The 24,229-nt window shown below is 34.6% G+C and overlaps 1 protein-coding gene across 2 annotated transcripts in view; it reads right to left on the reverse strand.

Annotated features, from left to right (window-relative positions):
* Window positions 1–24,229, reverse strand: part of FAT4 (FAT atypical cadherin 4) — a 222,997-nt gene that overhangs the window by 119,315 nt on the left and 79,453 nt on the right. For both annotated transcript variants that reach the window (XM_023505628.2, XM_012551888.3), the window contains exon 2: window positions 8,101–8,232. In XM_023505628.2, the coding sequence (XP_023361396.1) occupies window positions 8,101–8,232 (132 nt within the window). The remainder of the gene's footprint in view (window positions 1–8,100; window positions 8,233–24,229) is intronic.

Raw genomic sequence — 24,229 nt, forward strand, 5'->3', positions numbered from 1 at the left:
TCTGCTGAGACAGTTTTACCAACCAAGATGTGGTTGCTGTGAATGATATAATTAGTTGGAGCCACAGTTGAGTTGGGTGAAGAGGAATACCAAAGGTGAGTAAACATCGCTGAAATGGGCTCAGCAGCTCTCACACCAGAAGTGCTAGTCCTCTTGGACACCCTGTACACCCCTTAAAATGTCACACTATGGAAACAATGGATGATTACTGTTTCATTTAATTAATAAAAAAATAAGCTTCTAAATCCTGTGTTAACACTTCTAGACATTCAACAAAGATATTTAGTTAGCTATCTATGTCACACAATGTGACTTGAAGGCTAGTATATTGAACCTGGAGTCAGAAGTATTAAACATCTACTATGTGTCAGGAAATGTGATAGACCTTGAAGACATTAATGTAAAACTGAGTCATCTCTTAACAACCAGGACTTTACATTTAATGAGATACCATATTCACAGATAGGTAATTATGGAATATATAAAAAGTAAAAGGTTTTGTTTTGTTAGGATGGGGGGAAAGTTGAGTTCATCATTAGAAACTAGAAAGAAGAGAGGACCTATGACAAAGCCTGGGAATACCATCAGTAGACCCAAATTTAGGTATGAAATATTGAGAGAAAGTATAGAGTACTGAGAAAACTGAAAAGGATCTGCCTGGTAGGAAGGAAGAAAATCCCATCAAGGTAGTACCATGAAAATTCAGGATATACAGCAGAATATAGACCATTAAGAGATCAAGAGAAATGAGCAATGACAATAATTAGCAATAATGACTTCATCAATGGCCTTGGAGGAAGTAGTTGAATGGAATAAAGTGGACATGAGTTGGATCACAAGGATTGAGAAGGAAATAGGAGGTGAGAAAATAAAAGGACTGAACTCCACAAGTGAAAAATTGAAATCAGAAGATTAAAACAGGTTTGTAAGACATCTGTCTCAAGATTCCTCTGTAACTAACTGAAAATGATCTGGATTTATTCTGGTTTCGCTAATTTATCTGGAGTTAGTGATGCTTCCAAAATCTTGATATTGTCACAGCCATAGCAACAAAAGCTTGAGAGGAGAAAATTCTTGCCACCAAAGTTCTTGGCTCTGTCAAATTGTTCAACATCAGAAACTGTTATTTCATCAGTGGGAATTACATGACAGAAGGGCTAGGACCATCTGCTTTGCTGCTTACCCCTAAGGACCATGGGACCTTTCCATTTGACCTGTAGCTGAAACTGTCCATGTATATTATCTCCCCTATCAAATTTGATCTCCTGGACATTATGGGCTGGCTGCCTTACTTTTCTATTTATTTTCCTAGTGCTTTACACATCATAAATGCTTAATCAATGCTTCATTGATTAATTCATTTACCCTGATGTCCAGAATGCTTTTAACTAGAAACACGTAGGAAAACAAGGCTTAGGAATTCTCAAAAGCTTATTAAACAAAACATGGACATTTATGGAAATCTAAATATAAATTAAAGGCTAAACTCATAATAAATAATTTAATATCTCATAAATACCTGATCCATTCACCATGCTAAATATTCACAAAAACCAGATAGTTTGAAAACTTAAAAAACAATTATTCATTATTTTAAATGGTATTGCTTGGAACATTTCATTTCATTCTCTTAGGCATTTACTCTACATTCTAGCTCTTGTCATTGTGGTTCTTTATAAGCTAGAGCTCAGGCCTGGAATGCTCTCTCTCCTCACCTCCACTTCTTGGAACCTCTTAGTTTCTTTAGGACTCTACACATTAACGCTGCCTCCTAATCACATCCATTTTGATATTTGTACCTTAGAAATCATTTCATATGTACTTCAGATTAAAGCTGCATTAAGACTTTCTAGATTCTCTGTCTCTTTGTCTCTGTATCTTTGTCCCCATCTATATACATGCAAATATATATATAATATACTTATACAATATATACAAAAATATACATATACATATATGTATAATAATATATATTATATTTTATATGTTATTATAATCTATAACATACATATATAGTATAATATAATAATGTATATAGTATGTTATATATATTATTATATTATATAATATATTATATGTAATTATTAATATGTATTTTTATATATAAATGTACATATTTGTGTGTATTGTGTATACACACACACACACACACACACACAGAGAAAGTGTTAATAATATAGAAAGAGCTTCCTGGGGGATAAGATCAAATCCAGCAAATTTTGCTTTAGAGATGACTTGGTTGGGTATTAAAGGTTGATTACTTTGAATAGTCCTCAAGTCTTCACTGGTCCTCCTGACTTGATCATTATCCAAGACCAGGGATTTCTCATGTATTCTCCTGCTGGCTCTTGCTTAGGAAGCGATAATTACATCAACATTACCTTTACTTCTGTGACAATTTACTATTCTAAGATTCTTGAAATTTTGAATTGTGAGCTACTTAGGTCAAAGTTCCTAGATCTAGGAGTCTAGATGTCCATAGATGTCTATAGATCATAATCTTCTATGTTAGTCCCATCTTCCTCATGTCCCTTCTTCTCCTGGGGCAGGAGGTTAAGCAGCGGGTAAAGGAGAGAGTAGGAGAATCTTCTGTTTTTCTCTCTCCTTCCTATTTTCAAATTATGTCCTCTGAAACCTGATTTTTGTTATTAATAATTATTAATATTCAACCCATGATCTCTCCCCCTAGTACTTACATTTTATGCTCTCTATATTAGGAATTAATCTGGCATTAACCCTCAGATCAGAATCCTGAGATCAGAATCCAGAAATGGAATTCAAGTCTCATCTCTTAACACCTAATGTGTGATCTTGAGTAAACAATTAAACTCTTTCTTCTAGACTACTCCCCCTTAGCTAAAATTTCTCAAAGAGATGCTCACCTTCATTGGTAGAGAAAATTTTCTTATCCAGAATTCACAGATCCAATCTCTATCCTTATATTTTATATTTAGATGTTCTTGTTTATATTATTAGCCCTAATAGCATGTAAACATTATGAGAGTAGAAACTTTCATTTTTATCTTTGCATTCCTAATACCTAGTTACTTGTTGGTTAAATAGTAAGTGCTTAAGAATTTGATTGAATTAAATTATAATATATATGTGTGTATGTATTTTAATTTTGTGACAATCCCTTTTCAATATTCCACAGGATGACCTATCCAGAAAAATGAGCATCTCAAAGCACATCTGAAAATAGGAAGAAGAGAATTATCTTACTCTGTCCTTCACCAGCTGTGTTTAACCTTTTACCCCATGCAGTACTTGTGTACTCAGGTGTATCTGGGGCACGCAAAACACTTTTCTCTAATTTTATGGCTAAGCTAAAACATTCAATGAGAATTTTGTTTTTCTGAGCTGATTGCATTTTTAAAAAAAAAATTTATTCCATTTAACAAGATATTTCACTTTTACTTTAATGAATCCTAGCTATCAAAGCACCAGCATTCAGGACTGATTGATAAAACTGGTGAGCCTGTGAAAATTAGGTAAAAAGCAAAGAAAACACAAAAACCAAAAAATACTAGCTGAATGCATTTTTTTCCCCTTCAGTCTTGCCTGCAACCTGACTCAAAGAATAAGGAAACTTCAAGATGTCCAATGATTAATGCATATGGCAGAAGGATGCTGGGGAATATGAAGGTGAAAACTTCTTGCTTTCTTCCTTTTTTTCTCCTTTCCTCTCTTCCTTTCTTTTTTCCTTCCTTACTTTCCTTCTCCCCCTCTCTTTCTTTTTCATTTTTCTTTCTTTTTTCCTTCCTTCCATCCTTCCTCCTTCTTTCTGTCTCTGTCTGTCTCTGTGCCTGACTTGTCTAACTCTGTCTTGTCTGTCTCTCTGTCTTTTCATCTTTCTGTCTGTATCTGTCTTTCTGTGTCTCTGTCTCGCTGTCTCTATCTCTCTCTTTTCAATCTCTTTCTTTTTTCCTCTTTTTATTCATTTTTCCATACCAAAGGGTAACTAATGTGGCAAACTAAAAAATGTTTGGTGGATGGTTGACAAACTTCTGGGCAGGAGCAATGATTTAATTAGCTCTTATGAAAGGTCTCCTTATTTATTTAATATCCCCCAATACACAACATCAGCAATACCGCAAGAAACAAATATCACGTTTCTCTGGCCAAGCCATGGAAATAATGTTGCTTGAAAACATTCTGCTCTCCAGAGGAAACCCAGAGACAAAGGCATAGGGGAAGGAATTCTCAAAGTAAATAGCTATAAATTGCAAATGCATTTTACAGCTTTAAGTAACATTTTAAATAACAAGTCCAGCCCTAGGAAACACAGAGCAATCAGCCCAGTCCAATCCATTAGGGTCTGAATCATTCTGTTTATACAGAGATACCCAAAAAGTTACATGCTTCCTTAAAGAGGGGGTGGGAGGTAGAGTGAGGTGGGGAGGGAATCAGTACCCAACACATGTTTCAAATGATATTTAAATGAAGCTCCACATTTACACTTTGCTAATCTAAAGCCATAATTCTTTTCCTCTGGGATCCTCCTAGAGTGACTTAGATATATTAGCTTCAAAGACTAAGAAAATCTATATCTATAATGAAATGAAAAAAACAAACAAACAAAAGTAAAAACTTGTCAGCATTGATCTCTGGAACTGTGATAAATGAGCATCACATTATGTAACAGTAATTGTGCATCTTATCTGACTTTTGAGATCCTTTTTGGAATTTTTTTGGCAAAGTCTTGCCAATTCTAGTTCATTTTACAGACAAGGAAACTGAGTCATATGGGGTTAAGTGATTTGATCAGGATCAAACAACTAATAAATGTCTTAGGCTAGATTTAAACTCAGGAAGATAAGTAATCCTGACTCCAGATATAGTACTCTATGCACTGAGTCACATAGTTCAAAAACGATTTGTAGATGGAAGATCTGGGTAGCCATGGATATATTATTATGCTATTACAATCTCCATTTTGTAGGTGAAGAAACTGAGGTTGAGATGAGTTAAGTGTCTTATCTAGGATTAAAGAGTTAGCAAGTGTCTAAAGCAGGACATGAAATAACTTATTTTTTGATTCCAAGTTGAACATTCTGATGAAATCACATTATAGAGTTTCCTTATTTAAATATAAATATTTGCCCTTAGGGCAAATTTTGTTTCATTTTTGTCTATTCATAGCTAGAATAGCTTAGCACAGTGTCTGATGAATTAAATTGATTAATAATTACCAAAATCTCAGTATTGAGACAAATATTGACTCTATTATAAGGTCCCTTCTAGCTTCCACTCTAAGGTCCTAATGTTTCAGTGTATATAAGTACGCCAAAAAGAACACACATGAATATTTGTATAGAATAAAAAAGAAAATGGTGCATCATTTATAGGTAGCTCTGAGCATTGCAAAGAGTTTACAATTATCTTTTTAAATTTTCACAACAAGCCTGGGAAAGAGGTGTCATTTTGAACTCCATTTTTAAAATGAGGAAATATATAAAGCATGAATATTTGAACATTCTCTCCATGGGTTCACACATCTAGTAAGTGTCCAAGACAGAATTCAAACTCAAGTCTTCTTGAAAACATAAATATTTCCCTTTGAGTTGCTACATGAAAGGCTTTTTCTTTTTTCCAATATATCTTCAAAGACAGCTTTGATGCTGAGCTGTGACTGCAGGTCCATCTCCAGCTCCTGAAGGAGCCATTTAAAATGAGCAGCTTCCATTTTGCTTTCTTGGAACTGTCCCATACAGAGGACTACTTCTCAGTTCATCTCTTTCTTAGGTCTTCAAAGGGATGGATTGAAAAAAGAAATTGAAGAAAAGGTGGATTTTTTTCCCCCTTTGAGGCTATTAATTTGAATAGACAGGATAGGGAAATAAAGCTAGAGGTCCATCTACTCCCATCCAAACACTCTTTAATGCAAGAAGTCAGAAAAACTTTTCACTTTTTTCTGTCCCACCTCAAATGAATTTGTAATGAGGACTTTTCCTAGCTAAGAACTTTTTATAGCTTAGTGATGTTTTTAGCAGGCACATTGCCATAATGAGCATTGTGCCCCCAGAACAGACTATGATAAATTTGTGGTTTATACTTCTAATTCTAGAGCACTATGTTTGACATCACTCAACTGGGTGTCAAAGTGGCCAAACATGGCTTGTATTTGGGCAGGCTGAGCTCCTTCATAGGTTTCCCTTTCTTCCAGTATGTCTTCAAAGATAGTTTTCATGCTGAGCTTTGACTATGGCTTCAACTCTAGTCCCCGAAGTGTCTATCTAAAATGCGCAGCCTCCATTTTGCTTCTTTGGAGCTATCCCATGCAGAAGGTTTCCTTCTCAGTTCAGCTCTTCTGTCTTGCTAGTGAACCAACCCACAGCATCTTTCCTTGTTCTATCAGTTATAACCTTATATTGATTTCTCATGTCAGTAAGTTATTTGGACAATTTGATGCCCCTTTGTGACAATCTGGTTATCCATTTTTCTATTCAGTGCACTCATTTCCTCCTCATGGTTGTTTCTGAGGAAGATTTAGTTCCTCCTTCAAAACTTTAACCTACCAGACCAGGTTCAGCTCATCCAGTACCCCAATGTGCTGATGTCAGCCTCCACTCTTAGGTTCATAGACTGCTTAGACTCAAACTGATTCAGAATAATCTGTAGAACAAATTTGGAGTGCTCAATGACAGCAGCAAGCAAACACCTGATCCTAGAAGTCCTCAATAGCCAAAGCAATGGCTATGGTCCTGGATAAGCCCATTATCTTCAAGTCCATGCTCCCCTCAGCCTTCTCCAGAGCACACCTTATCCAGAAAGAAAACCAGGCATTCACTAAACATTTCTTTGTAAAGGGCAGGAACATCTCCAGAAAACTGACCAGAACATTACATTTCTTTAGTCATCTTCTCTTTGCTGGTGAGAAACCTGCTGGAATCCTCCTAGCCCACACTGAAGCTGCTGCTGCCATTGCCCCAAGTAGCCCTCACTCACTTTTAAGGAGAGAAACCAGAATGGAGAAACATTCTAGTCCCAGAAGGCCTATGTATTCTGTGTGCATTGTGTTCAGTCAGGCCTATAACACCAACATTGAGATGGAAGGAGAATTAGAGATGCAGAGAATACCTGGAGTCAGGACAACTTGAGTTCAAGTCCAGTCTCAAAATGTACCCACTGTGCAATCCTGAGAAAGTCACTTTACCCCTTTCTGCTTCATATTCTGCGGCTGTCAAACGTGCATCATAATCGCACTCTTCTCACAGATTTGTGCAAATCAAATTGTAAGGTGTTTGGAAAGCCTTAAACTGCTATATAAATGCTAGATATTATTATTAGCTATTAGTCCAACCCTCACAATTTGGAAATAAAAAATTAAAATTCAGTGAAGGGAAGTGGCTTTGCAAGGCCACCTATGTTGGAATGGGAAGAGAACAAACATTAATTAAGCAACTACTATGTGCCAGGAGCTGTGCTAAAAGCTTACACATGGAATAAATAGCAGATCTGGGGCTCCAACCCATGTCTTCTGACTCCAGATTCCTTGTTCTTTTTACTAGATTATTTTGTCATCCATTAGCATTTGTCAGATTATGCCTTAGTTATTAACTTTTATTAATGAAATGGAACCTAGTACACCATGAGATTATGAGTTCTTTCAGAGCAGAGGTTTTTTTTTTTCCTTTCTTTATATCCCCAGTGTTTAGCAAAGTGTCTGGCACAGAATAGTCCCTTAATAAATGCTTGTTGATTTGACTTGCATAGGAAAAATAAACATTTTATAAAGCTATAAACCCCTAAGGTACAGAGAAACATAATGAAGGTTCTAATTCATAGCTCTTGTGTGCACGCAAGCAAAGCAGATTCCCATAACATAAAGTTAGCAGGCACAATTGTCCTTGTTTTTTGAAAATAATAGTAATATGAAAAGAAATGGATCCAGGCTCACAGTGAACTTTGTCATGGCCAGTGATCAAAGAGACTAGAAATGGCTTTATCTTTATTTCCAATCATAGGCTTCTTCCATCTGGATTCAGGAATTAATGGTCTTTGGGAAAATATGCCCAATCCTTAACCTTAATGAACATGCCCATAAGTGGTTCAGACCATTAATTACATGGGAACCTTAGGAATCAAACGTAATGCTACCTCATCAGCATCCATGGCAGTCAGTTGCATTATCCTGGAGCCATCTCCAATATTCTCTTCTACTGTCAGATCAAGTGTATCTGTTGGAAATACTGGTGGATTGTCGTTGATATCCTGGAGTGTTATTTCTACCTGTAAGAGAATAAATAATGTAATAATTAATATTTATATGGCAAGTGTACTACTTATTTTATGAAATAATTACAATATATTTAAAACATTAATACCACATTAAATATCAGATTAAACATGCACACCCAATGAATGATCCTAATTTGACAAGAAGTACTCACTCATAATTTAACCTTCCAAAGGAATAAAAACCTTCTAAATCACAGTCAGCAGAAACATCCCTGGGTATAGTGTTAAAATCTCCAAAGAAAAATCCCAAAGAGCCTAAAATTTATACTATATAAATTTCTTGAAAGACCTGGAATATTTGGTCTGGAGAAAGGAAAATCTGAGAGTAAATAATGACTATTTTCAGATGAGGTTCTGTGATGTGGAGGAAGCACTGGACTTGTTCCACTTAGCCTCAGGACCAGAAATAAGAATGACATGAAAATCACAGAAGTAAATTTATTCTTGAAGTAAGAAATACTTCCTAATGATGAAAGCTATCTGAAAATGGAATGGACTTTCTCAGGAGGAAATGGATTTCATAACATTAGAGGACTTGAAGAAAGGACAGATGAGTACATTTTAAAAATGTTTACAGGTATGGATCAATAGAAAAAAGCATTTATTACGTTTACATGTCAGGAAATGTGCATAGTATTGGAATGTAAATGTAAACAAAAGAAAGTAACAGACCTCCAAATAGTTCTAAAGATTTGTCTCTTTGTTTTTAATTGTATACCACTCATTTATTATAGGTCTTTGGTTAAGATAACTATATAAAAGGGATGAAATATGGAAGAGGCTAAGAAGATTAGGTTAAATGGCTTCTGAGAGCTTCTGATCTGACACTGTGATATACTAATAAGTGTACTCTGACATGTTGCTTGGAACTGATTTAAATGATCTTCCCAAAGAAGTTCTACTTATAGACTGTCATTGTCATCCCTTGTTTTGACCTCAGTGAAGAACCACTGAGACTGAAAAGCATGCATACTTTAAAGGCACATAATGTAAAATCTTCTCCAAGATGGCCACCCTTTGGCAACAAAGTTCTGGGCAAAGGAAAAAATTCACATTTTTAATGGTTGAAAAAAAATCTACATTCTTTCCCTCTTAAACAGCATACCTCAACTTTGGAAAACAAAACAAAACAAAACATTTTCCTTTCCTCTCTCCTTTTTCACTTCCATCTCCAGTACTGATTTTCAACTCAAGCTAAACAAACATTCCTTTAACATGTAGTGTTTATAGATTTTTACAAATATTAGCAGCTTTGTTTGAGTGATACAAGCCAGGGTTATTTGCTTGGTGCCCTACCTAAGCAAAATTGTTTAATTCAAAAGATTGCAGAAGTCTGAGTAAATACTAGGAGCCATGTGCTTCCTCTTGGAACTGGTCCCTAAAAATTCAAACCATAACGGGGGGACACCAAGCTGAATTACAGATAAAAAAGCAAAAGTTGCCCAAGAAAAATAAAAAAAAAAATATGATGGCTCAAGGAATTGCTTTGCTGAGTTCCCATGAACTGAACTGAGAATCATCATATGTAACACAAGCAAAAATGGATTCAAAGTTTGGAGACCTAGATACAAACTCCAGCTGTGCTATTAAATACATTTGTAATCTTGATCAAATTAGCTCTCCTCCATGGGGCCTCAGTTTCCCTGGGTGGTCCCCACTCTGGGTTCTCTCATCATGTTTCTAGACTCTCCTGGTGATGTCTTCAACTCCCATGGTATTATTATGAGTACATCTAAATCTATATTTCTAGCCTTTATCTCTCTCATGAACATCTCTAAATGCTTGCTTGAAATCTGCACTTGAATTTCCCTTAGACATCACAAATACAGCATGTTCAAAACAGAAATCCTCATCTTTCTCCCTAATCTTATTATTCCTCCTAATGTTTTAATCTGAGGAATCACCATAGTTGACTAGTTTTCTTATCTATGTATTCTCTAGATGAATGAAATCATAGATCTAGTCCTTTGTCTAAATCTTATTTAAACTTCATTCACGTATGTATATATATGTGTGGAGCAAATGGTATATGTGTATGCACTATAATCACAAATCATAATCCAAAATCCAACTCTACCCATTTTTGCTAGAGTCTCTCCTCTGAGATTATCTCTCTATAATCTGTATATATCATTTTTGTATGTACATAATTATTTCAATGTTGTGTCCTCCCATTAGGATGTGAGCTTCTTCATGACAGGGATAATATTTTTGCCTTTTTCCTAGTACTCTGGTTGTGACATAAGGGTAATCAAGATACAGCAAAGAGCAAAAGAAAAGAAGGTAGGTATCAGAACTAATTCAAAGAGCTTGGAGATCAGAATGAAAGTGCTGAAAATCTGTGAGTCAGTGAACAGTGAGCAGTTGTATAGTAGTAGTTTGTTAAAAATTAAAGATCCTAGTGTCAGTAACTTTAGCAGAAATAACCAAGTCTTCAATAGGTCAGCAACAGAATCCAAATAATTCAAAACACAATAGGAATAATAACTATAATCTCATAGTTATCCTAGTCTCTCATATATAATTGGTCACCAATATATAATTGGTATATTTCATGTCCTAAACATCTCTTGTATCTGTCATCTTTTCACTTCTCACTTCTCACCCTTTTCTAGGTCTTCATTCCCTATTGTCTAGTTTCCTACCTGAATTTTCTGTGTTGAATAAATAAGACTTTATTCTAATACATATATCAGTGCTCCCTCCATTGATAAAAACTATTTATTCTTTAGTAGACAGTTTCTGTGAGTTTTTTCCCTTTTGTGGGGGAGACAATAAATTCTTGAATTTGAGTTAACCCTCTGATACTGAGCTTCTCAGAACTCCCCTTATTCTGAAGAAATCAGAAACAGTCAGGTCTGGATCTTTCATATTCCTATGGCTTACTAGAAACTGAGCTCCCTAAAATGGATTTCTAGAACCCAAGTTTACTGATCCATCAATCCATAAGAAGTTATTAAATACTTTATATGTGCCAAACATATATTTGGAAATACAAAGACTGAAATAATTTCTATATTCAAGCTTATGCTAAATTTTCATAGTTATGTCTTGAAGAAAAAATAAAAGACAGGGGTTTGCTACGTGGTGCAGTGAATAGAGCATCAGCCCTGAAGTTCAGAAGACCCGAGTTCAAATCTGACCTCAGACACTTGACACTTCATGGCTGTGTGACCTTAGGCAAGTCACTTAACCCCAATTGCCTCAGCAAAAGCAAATAAATAAAAGGAGACACCAATCTATCAGATGAAAACAAATTCTCAGTATCCAAAATGTTTGTGGCATAACACAGACTTCTCCAAAAATGGTTAATATTTGATAGGTGTGGCAATGGAAGCATGATTAAAGAAAGCCTTCATTAACTTAGGATCTGTTCTTCTCTACTTGGAATGAGGTTTTCTGCCTTGTGGTTTCCCTTAAGGACCAAATTCCACCTTCTGAAAATTTTATTTTGTCCTCCCACCCCCAACTCCACCCACTTTCACTAAAGCCTCTACTCTAGGATTACCTCTCTATACTCTGTATATATCATTTTTGTATGAACATAATTATTTCAATGTTGTCTCCTCCCATTAGGATGTGAGCTTCTTCATGACAGGGATCATGTTTTTGCCTTTTTCCTAGTACTCAGCACATAGCAAGTTCAAATAAATTCCTCTTGGCTTACTGACTAGTAACCCTAGAGCCCAAGTTCTTCCGTGCCTTATATATAAGAATCAGAGCACAGCTGGAGATACTCTGTGTCCATTAGATACTATCTCTTTCTTCATCGATCATTTCTTAGTTCCCCAAGTCCACAAGAAGTAGATGGTCAAAGAGCAATCTCTGACCTAGTATCAGACTCATGTCTCTGTTGCTATTGTATTTTGAGTTATTTGAACTTACTGGATTCTGGTGCTGACCTGTTGAAGATCTGGTTCCTTCTGCCAAAGTTACTAGGATCTAAAATCTTTGACAAACTGCTTATGCTATCTAACTACTCACTCTATATTCTCCAATTCCCAGATCTTCAGCACTTTCTTCGTGATCTCCAAGCCCTTTGCATTAGTTTTGCAACCTACCTAATTTTTCTTGTTTCCTGAGTGCATCTTTGTCACAACTACAGCCAGACTTGGGTATTTTGTCTTTTGATCTTTGTACCATTTGCCACACACGTACACAAATACACATGAATGAAATTTAAATAAGATTTAGACAAAGGAATTATAATGCAAAAAAGACTAGATCTATAATTTCATTCATCTGGTGGATACATGGATAAGAATACTACCTCTACCAGCACAGATCAGGCCTTCTCTCCAATGTTTAGTCTAGGAGAGTTGCTGAGATCACAGAGAATAGTGACTTGCCTACAATCACATAACAATATGTGTCAGAGGGAAACCTCAAACTCAAGTGTTCATGGCTCAAAGGCTGCAGTGCTGTGACTGCTTCTTAATGAGACAGCACCATCTTAGAGGACTTCTTTAGCTCGAGACTTGTTTTCTTTAAGAATATATACAAAATGAATCACTGAGGTTCACTTTTAATCTCTGGAATGCTAAAGCAATGCTTAAAGCCTTATAAGAAAATTTAAACTTCAGACCATGTGTCACACGCATGACATTTTGCAAAGGCAAAAGGGATGAAAAAGTAGATCAGTCCTCATGACTATTAATCCTCTGTATATGTTTGCATGTGGGGACCAAGCACGCAGGTTTTCTGGAAGGAATTTGGGCACTAATAGCATGATTGACCAACTGGCAAGGGAACAGATTGTAAAATTCAAAGGTTTCTTTTCACTCTTTTACAAGGATGGAGATGATCCTAAAAGAACAATGGAATTGGAGACTTTAATGAGGTCACTTAAGTAGAACTCTACATTGACTGAAATAAAGGCTTTGATTAATGAAGAAGGTGCTCATCGTAAAGGGAAAATTGACTTTCAAGAATTTTTGACAATGATGGTAAATGACACAACCAGAAAGCAAAGAAAAAAATTGAAGAAGCAATCACATGTCTTATAAGAATGGCAATTGCTATAATTCATGCAGCAGAACTTTGCCAAGTAATGAAAAACTTTAAAGAGTTAATAGATAAAAAAGTTGATAACAGAAGAGAAATGACCACTATAGTGTATTTGAGCAAATGATGATAGCAAAGTAAAGACATCTTACTGAATATGTTAAATTTCTTGTACAAAATTATCTTTTCTATGTAACTTAGCTACCCTTCTCTTCCATAGATGGTACTTAAATCTTCATTTCTCCATGATTTTCTTCACTTTTTCTTACCATCATTATCTGCAAATTCTATTTTGGAAAGTGAACAAATTGCATTCTATTATGTGGCTGGCTCTCTCTCTCTCACTCTCTCTCTTTCTGTATATATGTATATATACATATGCATATTTAAACTTAGATAGAATTGGTTAAATGAACCATGGTTAAATGAAGGAATATCAAGCTATGCTTTTTTTCTTTCTTCCTTTTTTCTCCCTCCTTTCCCTCTGTCTGTCTCTTTCTCTCTCTTTCTTTCTGAGTAGCAATACTATTTTGGATCAAAGACACTCAAAAATATATACTTTAGTTTGCACTATTTGCAAAATGGGTCTATGCTCATATACTATTTTTGTATTGCTATTTCTGTACTAGAAAACATTTTCTTCTATTGTCATTTATTTTTAAAACTTTGGTTATCCACTCTCCCCCCAATTTTTAAATGGCATATTTCTAGAATAAATTCAAAGTTGTATGTTTTGATTTAAAAATACAATTTTAAAAAATCTTCTATTAAGCTAATTAAATATACTTGCATTAATCGTGGTTAAACTATATTTGCATATGTACATATAATATATATAAATATATATTTATATTTACATAATATATAAATATATATAATATTTATATTTATATGTATATATATATGTGCTATTATGTGCATATATATATTTAAATACCTGTCCTAAATAAATTTAATCTTGGAAAACATGTTTCTCATCATATGACACTATTTGGGATCCAGGCAAAGTAGAGAACAGAATGTCAATAATCCACTAACAGGTATCTTCCAAGGAGTCATCAGTCTAAAGTCCAGATAAAAAAATTATAATTGAAAGGCTGTGCCAGATTGGTGGTGGTCAACCTGAAGCATTCTCTGTAAGCACATGATGGGAGTCATAAGCAGATGTACAAAGATGGATTGCTGTAGAATGACAGATGAAGAAAGTGGTTAACCTGGTCAGCCGCAGAGAGCTGTGAAGTCAACACTGCAGATGGTGGTCAGTGAGATCCCTTTTCCACCTTCTCTATTTCAAAGCAGGAAACTGCTTTTGTTACCTGCCTCTCCCATCTTCCCTTCTAATAGTGAGGTAATGAAGGAGATATAAAGAAACAAACAAAAAATATTTTTGTCCTTTCACAGTAAGTAGCAAAACAGCTGGCATTTGGAAGCTCCATTTCTAATGCTTCTTCAGTTTCATTTCTGTGCTATTTGATTTGTTTTAATGAAACTAGATAGCAATCAAACTTGATTCTCTTTATGTATGTATGTGATGGGATTAAGAAAAGAAAAGCTAGAATCCAATGGAAGGTGACTTGAATTCTTTTTTTCTCAGTAAATCAGAGATTGAGTGATCTAATTAGGGATAGAGTTTATGAAATTTATAGCCATACAGTAAAGACAATCCAGACACTAGACATTTCATTTTAAGTGGTTATGAGAAAACAAACAAATAAAAATGAATTTTTGGGATCGAGTCGGGTAGGACTGGAAGGAGCAGAGTAAAGATGAAAGCTACTTCTACTTATGGGATCTGAGGTAACTGGAGCTTGCTGCCACTTTTAAGCTACGAATACTTTGGCACTAGTTGATATTTCTTACTGTTGAGTTTGACAAGGCAGAGGGGTGAAGTTATGGCACATATCTTTGCTTTACAGCAGTCATGGTTGGCTAGTTAGCTGACCTTGTATGGAGCTAAGGAGTCAACTCAAGCATTCTTTAAAGTAAAAAATACATTCTGACTATCTAAAAATTTTGTCATCTTACTGTATGATCATAACAACAGGTTACATTTCTCTATCCCAGAAACATTTACAAATTTCTTTCCCTTCAACCAGCCTATCTATCATCCTGAAACTAGCTCTGTTCTCAAGCAACAAAGACTAATATCCTATTATATTAGCTCATTTTTAGTAAGAATCAGTAGCATGCATTTAGATTCAGTAGGATGCAGATCACATTTATATATGTCAAATATAAACCACTGAAATCCAAATCTCAAAGGGAATTTCATCATTTTATCATTTAAGATTTAAATCATCCCATTTTCTTATCCAAAATTACTTTATTTGCTATAAAAAGTGTCATAAGTTGTATCTTTCCTTATTTTTGTACTCCCCTCAACCTCTTTTTCCTTTTAAAAAACCACTGGACATTATTTTTTTATGGGCTTCAATTCACTTTTTCAGCATATCCAATACAATCTTCATGTACCATAGCCAGAATCTATTATGGTTTTCAAGTGACTCATACTTCTGCTATGAGAAAGCCAGAATAAAGAACATTTACATTTTTTAAAAATGCCTCAATGGTCAGTACAGGTAATCTGATCTTGGATTCCAATAGATATGTAAAGGATTTTGAATCCAGCATACTCCTACACATTTATTATCTTCCCATTGATCTAAAAGGAGGGCTACCTCAAGCTGGAAAAAAATAAAACATTTGGGGGAGGGGAGATTGTTTGCACGGAGCCTCTGTACAAAAGCTTGGGTAGTTTGGACAAGAACTGTAATTCTTTACCAAGAAAAATAAATAATGCAACTTCTCTCTGAGGGAAGGAATTTTTTGGAACATGCATGTATGTATGTTAAAAAGAGAACTAAGATTTCAATATGTGATAGGAAATGTATTCTATCCAATTCAATAAACATATATTAAATGCCTATTATATGTCAGGCACTATAATAGGAAATGCAGAAACAAATTCACAGACAAAACAGTAACTATCCTCGAGGAGTTTATGTTCTATTTATATTTTATCTAACATAAAATCTTATTTTCTCTACAAAACTCCAGATAGTTTTATTTAAGTGCCAGGCACTGCCTTAAATTCTAGGAATACACAGAGAAGCAATGGACACTGCCTACTCTCGGGGAGCTCACAGTTTAAACCATTTAGAAACATGTCATTGCTTAATGATTGCCACCAACAGTTTTTATATTTTCTAAGACGGTAACCAAACTTTAAATCATGTTTAAACTTTAAATTATTAAAGGCAACATCCTCATTTTTAGGATCTTGATATATGATTTTGTAAATATTGGTAGATTGTAATGCCTTTATCAATCAACAGAGAAGCTTTAGACAATTTCCTGACCATTGAAAGGGTGTCTTCACCAGGGTTATATATAAAGTAAAACAGATAAATTAAACATTTAGTGTAGGAAAGAAAAAAAATGGTATGACTGGACTTAAAATCAGAAGATCTGGACCAGATAGGTGACAAAATGGATAGAATACTGGTTCTGAAATCATGAAGATGTGAGTTCAAATCTCTCAGATACTTGACATGTACCAGCTGTGTGACCGTGAGCAAGCCACTTAACTCTAATTTCTTTGCAACCAAAAAAAGAAATAAATAAATTCAGAGGATCTGGTTCTAATTCTGCTTCTTTCTTTATTATATAGCTTTAAGCTAGTTAATTAACATCTCTAAGTTTCAAGAGGTTGAAATAAATAAACTATAAGATCCTTCTACCTCTAAAGCTGAGATCCTAAAACTCCAAGTCAGGTTACCTCAAATAAGACCTCCATTTTACAGATGAATAAACTGATATCAAGTGACTTGGTCAGAGTCACACAGCTTAGAAGTATCGAAAATAAAATTTGAACTCTTGACTCCAAAGCCAGCATTTTATCCAAAATGCCACATAGTTATCTCCACAAACATTAATTAAGAAACTATACTGATTAGCTGTACTATTACGGGGATACAAATTAAAATAAATCAGTCCTTCCTCAAGTAGTTTATGTTGAAACAAATGACAAAAGATATATTTTAGAACAGATCATTCATCTAACTTTTATATATGTAATAGCAATGACAAACTGAACAGCATTCTCAAGTAAAGTCAAAATGTTTCAGCTTTCTGGCAGCCAGCAACATAAGCTTGTGGGATTTTAGTATATTTATACCAGGAAAGAACATATGAGCAACAAGCAAACCTGGAGAGAAGCCAATCATTATAATAATGATCAGAACTGAGAGCAGCACACAACTTCACTTCTGATAACCAAATGTTTGTGATGGCTATCTGAGTGTGTGATGATATAAGAGATTGGGTGCTTACTATATTGTTCAAAAGTTAGAACCAAATAAGGATTTTTATTTTTGAAAGTAGAGACAATCATGTGCAGCCCCATCAACTTTTTTCATGAATCAGCACTGTTTATGTGTTGTGTAATTGACTCTGCTTAAAAAAAAAGACAAAGTTTTCAACTGTAAGCTAAGAATAACAATTAAGTTAAAATATGCATAGGATGGGGAAATTCATGGAAGTTATGACACTGTACTGAAAAAAACAACACACCCCAGATTTTGTATAAAAGCCAGAATTCATTTAAATGTAGTGGACTTGTTTTCACATGCAGAACATCTTATAAGAATTAAAATGTCAGAAAGTTGTCACAAAAGTTTTTTTTTTTTTTTTTTTGGAGGGGGGAGTGATTCTCTCTCCCTCCTTTCCTATCTTTCTCATTCCCACTTCCCATCCACCTACCTTCTTCCATTTTCTGTCTCTGTCTCTTCCCCTTCCCTTTTTCCCCTTTCTGTCTCTGTTTCTCTGTCTCCCTCTATTTTTCTCTCCCCCTTTCTCTTTCCTTCTCTATCATTCCCTTCCTCCATCTTCCTTCCTTCCTTCCTTCCTTCCTTCCTTTCCTCCCTCCCTCCCTCTCTCCTTCCTTCCTTCCTTCCTTCTCTTCCTCCTCTCGTTTCTTTCTTTCTTTCTTTCTTTCTTTCTTTCTTTCTTTCTTTCTTTCTTTCTTTCTTTCTTTCTTCCTTCCTTCCTTTCTTCCATCTTTCCTTTCTTCCTTCCTTCCTTTCTCTTCTTCTGTAATTTCCCTTCTTCTACCATTTTTAAGGCTGTTCTAATCTTCTTAATCTCTTTTTTTAATTTTATTTTAATTTTTTTATTTAATAGCCTTTTATTTACAGGTTATATTCATGGGTAACTTTACTGCATTAACAATTGCCAAACCTCTTGTTCCAATTTTTCACCTGTTACCCTCCACCCCCTCCCCCAGATGGCAGGATGACTAGTAGATGTTAAATATATTAAAATATAAATTAGATACACAATAAGTATACATGACCAAACCGTTATTTTGCTGTACAAAAAGAATCAGACTCTGAAATATTGTACAATTAGCTTGTGAAGGAAATAAAAAATGCAGGTGGGCATAAATATAGGGATTGGGAATTCAATGTAATGGTTTTTAGTCATCACCCAGAGTTCTTTCTCTGGGCGTAGCTGGTTCAGTTCATTACTGCTCCATTGGAAATGATTTGGTTTAATCTTCTTAATCTCAAAAGAACTTTACCTTGACAGTACATACTCAAGCTCCCATCCTCCAAGCAAAGCCTCTATTTCCCCTCAAAATTAAACTGGTGTCATATAACAAAGATCACTAAATTTGAGAATAGAATTCAGAAGCTTGAATATCAACTCTGCTACTTATTAGGTTTGTGGGTCATTTCATCATTCTGATTCTCAGTTCCGGAATTTACAAACTCAATTAGATGCCTTCCAAGGTCACTTCCTACCCTAAAAAAGGATAACTCTGGAAATGGTAGTCTACAAACACTATTTGACCCTGAGAGAATCACTTAACCCTTTTTGCCTCAATTTCCTTACCTATAAAATGAGATAGAGAAGGAAATGGCAAATCACTTCAGAATCACTGACAAGAAATCCCAAATAGGGTCTTGAAGAGTTGAACACAATGAAGAACAACCCAACAATATGATAATGAAGTATTTAAATGATAACAAAGAAAGAAAATTCCTACTTTACAATTGACAAATTTTAATTTGTCTGTTTTACTGATCTATATTAAAGTAATAAGAAGTACAAGTTTTCTTGTGCTGTACAATACATAAACTCATGAATTAAATAATAATAATAACAAATTTATAAAACAAATATAAGCAAAAATATTTTTTAAAACTTCATGGATGGTTTTCCAAATAATCTCACATTGCTAATTACCATTAGCATTTAATTACCATAAATTACCATTTATGTGTAATGTGTACCATTACACATAAACTAATTACCAGCTTATATAATTTATTAATTATTGAGATTTCCAACTTTCTCTATGTATAAAATTATATATATATAATCATTTAAGGAAATCGAAGAATTAGAAACCACAAATCCCTCAGGTCTGTGAAAGCTAATGAAAAGAGGAAAAAATAAACATAATAATTCCTGTCCCTTGACTGACTTTGTTTAATAAAATCAGTAAGCTGACTCCTTTTTATCTAGATGTTTTATTGAAATATTTCCAAATAAGTTTCTTTAATTACATAGAAAGCAATTTCTTAATCCATTAAAGTCATGACAGTTAAGAGCTGTTGCTTGGTGATTTTTTTTAACTGGGAATAAAATGATAAACTCACCAATCCATTGATATCCATCTCTGATAAAACATGTACAAGAGTAACAATTATGTTCAACCCCCTTATTGCCCCAGGTACTCAAACTCCTACATATTACTTTGAAGTGAAAACTCAAACTGGGTTTTCCATATTCCATTTCAGTGCCCTTCAAATATCTCAGCTCCTCATTGGGTTGGATTATAATTCTCCTGACTTCTTCCCAATCTCTAGAAAAATATGTAATAGAATTTGCCAAGGAAATGAAGAAAAAATTCAATCCCCTCTAGGAGTACTCCATTTCTAAAAATCTCTCGCTTTACAGCTAATTTCAGGAAGACCTATCTCTTCATAATCCTTGATTTTAAAATGACTATACTATTATTTTCATAGAATTCTAACTTTTTAAAAAAACTTTTGAATTCCAAATGTCCTTCTTCCCTTCCCTTCTCCCTTCTCTTCCTCTTTGAAAAAGCAAGCAATTTGACATAGGTTATATATGAATACACCTTATAGTCTTAAGGAATTCTTAAAGGAATAAAGGAATTCTTAAAGGAATTAAGGAATCCTAAATCCAGGTCTTTCTGGCTCCAAAACCAGCTACCACTTCAAAAAAAAAATTTTTTTTTGGTATGCTAGAACAATGAAATAGATGTGACACAATGTGATATGATACATGGAGATCTTCTGTATCTCAACTGCTATATCTTGCCAGGATAATTTTGTTTTCAGTACTTTGGAATTCAATTGGAAGATAGCAGAATTAAGCCAATAATATAGGATAATATCTCTTGAAAGAAAATGAACCTCAGTAGCTCATTAGTGTTTTAACTTCTCAAATGAGGAAATTGAGGCAAGAGAAGTTAGACAATGTATTTGAGGTCACACAGATTTTGACAGAAGCAGAAATTTCTTGTTTTTAACACCCTATGGACTAGAGACACTTAGCCCACCATGGTAGCAGTTCTCAAACTTTTATTGTTGGGACTCCTTTTCATCCTTACAAATTATTGAGGATCCCCCAAAGAACTTTTTTATTCATATGGGTTACAATTATTGATATTCACTGTCTTGGAAATTGAAGTGTTTCTATATTATTATGAAAATAATTTTGACTTTGAAAAACCTTGTAAAGGTCTTGAAGATGCCAGGGATCTTATTTGTTGCTGTTTAGTCATTTTCAGTCATGTTTGATTCTTCCTGATGCCATTTTAGAGTTTTATTGGCAAAAATGGTTTGCCATGTCTTTCTCCAGCTCATTTTGCAAATGAGGAAACTGAGGGAAACAGGGTGAAGTGACTCCCCCAGGGTCATACACTAGTAAGTTTTTGAATTCATATTTGAACTCAGGTCTTTCTGACTCTAGACCCATCTAACCACTGCACCACCTGGCTGTCCTAGAGGGTCCCTAGATCACAGGTGGAAAAACTACTATACCATATAATGTTAGAATTAAGCTTAAAACACAATATAAATAGATAATTGCAACAAAGTTTTTTTTTTCTTTTATAAAACATCAGATCTTTTTAAAAAGTATAATCTTATCTTTTGTAAATTTTGACTATTTTCAGAAAGGCCTAAACTTTTCAAATAATTTCTTCATTTCATTAAAGCAACACATTGTTAATATCTACTGTGATGTGATATCAATTGATTCACAAATCAAATACTGAGGCACTATGAAAAAATGGATAAAAGGCTAACCTTAGAAGGGGAAAGGATAAAGAAAGAAGCATTTGCATATAGCTATAATGTGCCAGGCACTAAACTATATATTTTATAAATATTATTTTATTTGAGACTTTTAACAACTGATAGATGCTATCATTATCCCTATTTTGCAGTTGAGGAAACTGAGGCAAATCGACTTTTCTGAGGTCACACAGGCATTTACCCTCTCAACAATTGAGGGAGGTCACTATTATTGACAGTGGGAAAAAGAGTTTAAATGACTTGTCTAGAAACCCACAGCTCTCTGCAATGTCTGCAGTTGGATTTTAATTCCTATTTTCCAGATTTAAACAAGACCTAGTGTTATAACCAGATGCCATTTAGTTACCACTAGGAAGATGAGTTCAAATCTTGCATGAGACACATACTATATGGACAAAGTTCTTAATTTCTCAGTGACCTTAATAATTCAATAAGAATGTAAATTAGAGGAACATTATTAATCTGTCTCGGTGACAGAGCTTGAATCTAGGTTGCTTTCTAAACTCTAAAGCAAAGGTCTAAATAAAACAATAAATGGAGAAACGGCTCTCTAGGGATATGAGAAGATTCTCACTGAGATTTTTTTTCACAAGAGTATGGAGCAAAGAATATGTGATTGTACTGTGGATGAGGTCATTCAGGAGATAAATCAATAACGATTATCATTCTATTATCAATGGATAGGAGGAACGCCATAAATACAAGAGAGCCCCCTGCTGGATAAATATACACAGTATTACCTTTAAACCTAGAAGACTTCATACAAGTAAAAGAAAAAAATAAAATAAAATGCTTTAACCCAAGTATAATCATAGTTTCTCCATTGACTTGTATTTTATGTGCTGCTTGGTTTTTGTAATAAAACATAATTGGGGGGAAAAGATGGGATACTTAAAAATCCCAACGTATTTGTTTTAAGATTGCAACTTTTTGATGTTATATATCTTTGTGACAAGTCTAGTAGGATGGAGGGATGACAAGGAAGGCCTCCAGCTCATTAGTTGAATCTTTTGTATTGAATATATGGAAGGCTCTAAATAACCACTTAAACAGGATGGTCAGACATGGCTGAATTGTGTGCTCTAAATCACTGGAGATAACGGTCTAACCATCAAGATCTACACATCCAGTCTCATCCCCCCCACCCAAGCTTCTATCCCACATCACCAATTGCCAACTGCACATTTGAAACAAAATGTCCCGGAGACATCTCAAATTCAATTTGTTCCAAACTTAAATCTTAATCATTTTTCCACACCTTCTCTCATAAGAGCTTCCCTCTTTCTGTCAGAGGTGATATTATCTTTCCCATATTCACAACTTTATATTCAAATACTGCCTTTTCTCTCTTTACAGAATTTCTCATATCTAACTACTTGTCTCCACTTACTCAACTATTGCCTTGATTTCAGGTCCATATTTTCTTTCACCTAAATTATTGAAATAGCTTCCTAATTCCTAATAGTTTCCTTTCTGCAAGTCTCTGTGAACTTCTGTTGAAGTGATTTTCCTTTAACATTAATGTAATCATGCTGTTCTTCTACTTAATCAACTTCAGTGATTCCACATTGCCTTTAGGACAAAATACACTTTTCTGTTTCAGCTGTTAAAGCTCTATTCAACTTTGCCCCAACTTATATTTCCAGACTCAGTGAACTTCTCCCACACTTTCCAAACCTGCCAAACTTCCAGATCTTCTCTTTTTCACACAGGACATTCCATTGCCTATCTCTCTGCCTCTGCATTGGCCATAACCCATATCTTAAATGTACATTGAGATTTGAGCCCAAGTATTCCTTAGTACAGTTTCAACCCTCTACCTGCTACATGATGTGGCACTCAAGAGATCAAAGAGAATTATATTTGGAAGAGACATTAGAAACCATTTTCATTGAGACATTAAGTGACTTATATAGTATCATATAGCTAACAAGGGTCTGTGGCAGGATTCAAACTCAGATATCCATGGCTTTTAGTCCAATGACTAATTACTAAGTCATCTAAACTCAGAAATTCCTGGTTCAAATCTCAGTTCTTCTCCATACCTCCTCTTTGGGAGACCTCTAAAATTTTCTGGGATTGCTGTTCCTATCTATAAATTGAGGGAGATAGACTTTGATGGTTACTTTCAGTTTGCAATGAAGAAAATAAGACTCATTTGAAACGAGGGACTCCACTTTGTAATTGGAGTTCATTTTAGGATTAAGTAATCTTAGGTGAAGTAAACAAATTGATTTCTTTCTTTTTTCTTTTCTTGCTTTTTTTTTTTTTTTATGGGGGTGAAGAGGGAGTTGAAGATGACTGTAAGCCCCAGTATAGTGATGAACAAGTTGTTTTGCTTTTTAAAAATAAACATATGTATATTCTCAGATAAATACCCATTGATAATAAAAAGAAACTACAATTAAAAATAGACCATTTAGTAAGCCACCCATCAAAAATAAGGTGTAATCTTTTAACACCCTTAGGTAGAGCCATAAAAATTCACAGGAGGTCTCAGTGCTACTGGGTGGCCAACAGAGCTGACATTTGCCTTCCCTGCAGTTGCTGAAGGATATTAGAACATTTTATATTGACTAGATAGAAGTGCTGATTGACAGAGACTTTCCAGATCACTAACCCAGAGGAGA

Source organism: Sarcophilus harrisii, chromosome 6 (genome assembly GCF_902635505.1).
Source record: "Sarcophilus harrisii chromosome 6, mSarHar1.11, whole genome shotgun sequence".
In the NCBI taxonomy this organism is placed as follows: Eukaryota; Metazoa; Chordata; class Mammalia; order Dasyuromorphia; family Dasyuridae; genus Sarcophilus; species Sarcophilus harrisii.